The 5,621-nt window shown below is 39.9% G+C and overlaps 1 protein-coding gene and 1 pseudogene across 3 annotated transcripts; one reads left to right on the top strand and one right to left on the bottom strand.

The window, feature by feature from the left end:
* Nucleotides 1-380: 380 nt before the first annotated feature.
* Nucleotides 381-1,536, top strand: LOC122086856 (annotated as a pseudogene).
* A 1,921-nt stretch (nt 1,537-3,457) lies between these two features.
* On the bottom strand, nt 3,458-5,358 carry LOC122087716. Of its 3 annotated transcripts, none has more exons than XM_042656925.1 (3): nt 3,961-5,358; nt 3,736-3,866; nt 3,458-3,648 (listed from the first exon to the last, which is right to left on the bottom strand). In XM_042656925.1, the coding sequence occupies exon 1, from the start codon at nt 5,339-5,341 to the stop codon at nt 4,178-4,180; it is 1,164 nt and encodes a 387-aa protein (XP_042512859.1). In that variant the 5' UTR covers nt 5,342-5,358; the 3' UTR covers nt 3,458-3,648; nt 3,736-3,866; nt 3,961-4,177. The 3 variants fall into 2 exon arrangements, with proteins under 3 accessions (XP_042512859.1, XP_042512860.1, XP_042512858.1); XM_042656924.1 differs by having other exon boundaries at nt 3,458-3,866.
* Nucleotides 5,359-5,621: the final 263 nt, after the last annotated feature.

Genomic DNA, 5,621 nt, shown 5'->3' on the forward strand with positions numbered 1-5,621 from the left:
ACCATTTCAGCTCTTCCAACTCATCAAAGTTACTTGTCACATCACCAATATGACCAAATACGTTGCTAGGGATAACAACACAACTTTAGAATACTCCAGTTTCCCAACATGTGTAACAAGTTATCAGACAATAAAGGGATGCATTGGAAGCAACAATTTTCTGCATTATTATTTTAAAAAATATATTAAAAATTATATTTTTAATTAAGAATAATATATACGAATTAGGGAGATATTAGGAAATATCTATAACATTAGAGAAAATTACAACACCACCCACTGAACTTTGGTCTTTAATCAACGCCCTCCTCTGTACTTTTCGAAATGACAAAGACACCCCCTATAAATTTAAAAAATGACAAATCCATCCTTGTTAAGTGATGAAAGAACTGTAAGATATTTTGTTAAATGCCCAAAACACCCCCCACTTAATGTGACATTACTAACTTACCCTCGCCCTTTCTTCTAAAATCAACTCCATCGATTCCTTCTTTGGATAGCTGTTAGGTTCTTCTTTGGACAGCTGCGACCTGCAACTATCAGTTCTCCAGCCTCTAGCGTAGGTTCGCGTGCACCCCTCCCCTCCGGTAAAGGTTCGTATCTAATATCAACACTGAGAAGCTCGCCCGTGTCACTGTCCACCACGAGCTCTACCGCTATGTTCGTCACAATGCCCCTTCTCTTCATGCCAAGGTTGGTGCCCAAACTGAAAGCTTGCTTTTGCTCTCACCCTTAATCATTCTCATCCTCATTTCATTTTCTCTTTTGTTCTTTGACTCTTGAATTGCAACAGTAGGGATGACCCTTTACTATTTTTTGATTTTGTGTTCAATTTCAGGTTAGCAAGTTCGTCATTGTTGTTCAAGAAGAAGACAACGTTGTTACCTATAGTGGATCCGTCAAAGCGCCTAAGATTTTGGCTGACATTGTTGAGTCCATTGTCGCAGCTGTTTACATTGACTGTAATTACAACCTGAAAGCTCTATGGGAGGTATCTATTCTATATTTTTATTCTCCTTTCTATGTCTTTTCATCTTCATCTTCTTCTAGTTATTTCCCTGGTTCTTTTCTCAGGTTTTTGAAAGACTTTTGGAGCCAATTATTACCCTTGAAACCTTAAACAAGAAACCACAGCCAGTGACAATGTTGTTTAGTTCTGCCAGAAGCAGGGGAAGCAAGTGGACATTAAGCATTGGAGGAAAGGGTCCAAAACTATTGCTAGTATTTACGTTGACGGGGAGCTCATTGGCTCCGGTTCCTCAGATCGAAAGGAAATTGCCAAGCTTGATACTGCAAAGGAAGCTTCGCAGAAGCTATAGGAATCGGAACCTTTGAAGTCCTATTGGTGGCAATGGAGCTAGCAAGATTGAGGGGGTTAAGCGCAAGTTGAATGAGATCTATAGCAAGAAGAGGTGGCGTCAGGCCAAGTATAGGTATGCACTTCCATTCTTCCTGGAACTTAAGATCAAAAGGAAATTGCCAAGCTTGTTACTGCATAGGAAGCTTCGCAGAAGCTATAGGAATCGGAACCTTTGAAGTCCGAGACTGTTGGTGGCAACAGAGCTAGTGAGATTGAGGGGGCTAAGCGCAAGTTGAATGAGATCTATGGCAAGAAGAGGTGGCGTCAGGCCAAGTAAAGGTATGCACTTCCGTTCTTCCTGGAACTTAATTTTACTTTCATCTCAGAAAATATGTTGTACACTAAAGCTCTTACTTTCCAAGATGGAAGAAAAACCCTAAATTTACAACCATTGAAGACGAACCTTCACTGGAGGGAAGGGGTAGACACGAACCTACGACAGAGGCTGGAGAACCGATAGTTGCAGGTTGCGGCTATCCAAAGAAGAACCTAGTGGCTGTCCAAAGAAAGAATCAATGGAGTTGATTTTAGAAGAAAGGGCAAGGGTAAGTTAGTAATGTCACACTAAGTGGGGGTGTTTTGGACATTTAACCAAGGATTAAAGTATCGGTATCGGTCGCCGTATCGGTCGGTCAAAATTAAGATACGCTAAAGATACACACATAAATGGATAGGGAACACATTTTTATACACTTTTGCATAAAAAAACAGTTAAAAAAAGCTATATATAACATGTAGAATGCATAAATACTTAAGTAGAGGGTATCATATTGATAGACAAATATATTGAGTTGAAAATGTTCAAAATGATGAGGTTTGAGTTTCTTACAGTTTTTTCTTTCCTCATTGCCATTGCCACTGTGATGAGTGCCGTGAAGAGTGTCGTGGTGGTTCAAATCCTTGGCTAGGACCTTCTTCTTCAATAGGAGCAACTACGATGATATTCTGCACTTGTCGAATATAGGCACAATATTTACCCCAGTCGAAATATTTATGGTAGTGGGTCTCCCATTCATTGTAGAATCTTCTGTACTGCTCAGGAGTGGCCAATGTTGGTCCTGCATAAGTCCCATATCCATAGCCTGAAGAAGCACCTGAAAATACATGGTGTCCGTGTCCGTGTCCGTGTCTGATGAGGAACCAGCATGATCTGAACTTCTGTACTGCTCTGGATTGGCAAATGATTGTCCTGCATAAGTCCCATATCCATAGGTTGAAGATGCATCTAAAGATACATGGTGTCCATGTCCGGATGAAGAACCAGCAATATCTGAACTAATGCACATTGACTCCATGCTACTCATCAATGCATCAGTAGCACTCGGATTGTGGGATCACCTACCCCTCCGACTATAAGACTTTGGTTGTGTGCGAGCACCATGATGACTATCTTGGGTTGCATGTGTAAATGCAGTCTCCTCTGCGAAATGTAGTGGTACATAAATTTGGCCACCACCACTACCACCATCACCACCACTGCCACCGACCACCACCACCACCACCACCACCATCATCATTACCATCATCATCATCATCATCATAATCATCATCATCATCAGCAGCAGCAGCAACACCATCCTTGTCTTGATCATCATCATCACTATCTGGTTGAGTTACGCTATATGTAGCACCTGATCTCGTCCTCCTAATATCGCCATCATTGGAGCTATCATCATCCTCTTCCACAGTTGATGGTGCTTGGGTTTCATCATCAACAATATTTTTAAAATCTTCATTTATATCTCTAATGAGGTCATCTATAATGGGATCAGGTGTGGTTTCTCGTCGATCTTCAGATAATTTGTCCAACACTAAAACATTTTCAGTCTCCTCAATCCATCCCCTAACTGGATCTTCCTCGTCGAGTATGTGGGTGATGTTAATTGGGTTGACATCAATATCATCCCCTGATTTCTCCAATTCTAAATATTTCATCTTCAATTTCATGTTGTAGTGCACATACACTAGCTTCTCCAGCTTCTCATAACTCAGACGATTCCGAGGTTTGGTGTGTATCAATCCGAACGTACTCCAGTTACGTTCGTAACCACTTGAGGATGCCGTGCATGATAATATTTTCATTGCGATTGGCCTCAAGCTTGGAGCGCTCCATCCATAGTTCATCCACCAATCAGCTGTACAAAGATAATTGCAACATTAGGAGTTTGAAATAAATTTGAAATACAAGGATAGCTGATTAAGCCTAAATTACCAGGGCGTTGTGTTCCTCTAGCACGGATAGCTAAATGATCAGCAAACTTTTGAGTGGCCTCTCGGAAGTACTTCACCTATACATGTATTAACATATTAATATGCCACTCAATGTATTAAATATTAATCAATGATTCAATATGTAAGTTTAGTAGACTACTAACCTCTTCAATTGCATCTTTGGCCGAATCAATATTAGGAGCTAACTTGTTGATAACATCCTTCAAAGATTCCATCAAATATTTCCTAAACCTTAAATTGTTCTTGTAGTGCAGATCCGGATTCAAATAATAGGCTGCACATTGACATTGTTACATATCACTTATTGTTAACGATTAAATATATTAAATTACTAATAAAGTAACTTATAAATTTAATTGAGAAAATACCTGCCCGATGAAGGTCTTGAACCAAATTATTTTCCCATCGACGATTTATAATCTTCAAAAATGCCTTAAATGACTTTGGGTTCTCCTCTTCTATCTTTTGTTTGACAACTTCCATACAATGCACTATATTTCCCATCGTCTGTGCCTTATCACCATCACCTACTCTAAGTATCACAAATAGTGGTTGCATAATCTTAGTAAATCGGTATATCCTTTCTCAAAACTTTGTTGAGGTGATTAGATCTTGAATAGTTTTTCCAATTTCAGTGGTTGCATATCTACTACTGAACCACTCATTAGAGGTGAATGACTTAACTAGCCCTTCCTTCCGTTTTTTAATACTATCAAGTGCAATATAATTTGTTGCAAACCTTGTTGCTGCGGGCCTCACCAAGTCACCTTTTGTGTACTTTCTCATCAATGCCAACACCCAGCTATGATTGTAGATGAAATTGGTGATCATCTTGGCATCAGAAACCAATGTCTGCACTTTGTTCATTTCACCAATGTCCTTGAACATCAAATCAATACAATGGGCTGCACAAGGTGTCCAGTATAAGGTGGGATACTTCACCATAAGTAAAGTACCAACCTTTTTGAAATTGGAGGCATTATCAGTCACAACCTGGACAACATAATCTGGCCCAACTTCCTGAACAACTTCATCCATTAATTTAAACAAATACATTGAGTCCTTGATATCTGAGGATGCGTTGAAAGACTTATGGAATATTGTTTTCCCATCACAATATATCAGAAAATTGATGATGGACATCCTCGCCGGTCCACTCCATCCATCACACATGATGGTCACTCCATATTCAGGCCACTTGTATTTAAACTCTTCAATGTATTCATCCACCTCTTTCACAATAGTATCTAAGTATGGCCTTGCAATTTCATGGGGTGTGGGTGGCTTCACATTTTTCCCACATGTCTGAATCTCCTTGACCATAGCCTTGAAGTACGGATCTTTAGCTTTGTGAGGTGGAATCATAGAACTGTGGAACCACCTAGAGATTGCTTTCCCAATTTTCTTACTCAATGTTTTTGGTTGGAAAGCCTCTTCAATCCTTTGTTGCCCTTCATCATGATGTTTATATGGTGCATCTCTCATATCTCTAATTTCTGGGCTCCTTTTCCCCTTACTTTTACCACTGGAGGTAAATTTGTCAAACATGCCCTTCACAGTGCCTCCAATATCTACACTTGGACGACTTCTAGAGCCAGAACCTTGTTCATAAATCATCGGGCCACCACGCCTAGGTCCTACAGATTGACTTCTTCTCAGCTGTTCTGCTATCCATTGTTTTTCTTTTGCTTCCTCCCTTGAAATATGCATCGCTCGTGCAAGCTGTTGATCTTCATCCTCTGCCTCCATATCAGATCCTTCATAATCCTCATGATCCCTTAGATTCTCAACCAATCTATCATCTTCTTCAACAACTTTCTTTGCTTTATCTCTACTTCCCCTTAAGTGCTTCCTCATTGCTTTGCTTATTTCATCTGGGCACTTGTTACATTTGGCAACATTAGAAAATCCTCCAGCCAAATGTTGTTTATGTCTGGTAATTCCACCTCCTAGGTGGATAGTATCACAGTAATTGCATTTTGTACACAACCTATTGCCTTGTACTTTCTCGGTTGTAGCCCATCCAATA

Source organism: Macadamia integrifolia, chromosome 8, assembly GCF_013358625.1.
Source record: "Macadamia integrifolia cultivar HAES 741 chromosome 8, SCU_Mint_v3, whole genome shotgun sequence".
In the NCBI taxonomy this organism is placed as follows: domain Eukaryota; kingdom Viridiplantae; phylum Streptophyta; class Magnoliopsida; order Proteales; family Proteaceae; genus Macadamia; species Macadamia integrifolia.

Bases quoted from the DNA above. Each gene is read 5' to 3' on its own strand.
- LOC122087716 (XM_042656925.1), bottom strand. From the start codon at position 5,341: ATGGAGGCAGAGGATGAAGATCAACAGCTTGCACGAGCGATGCATATT.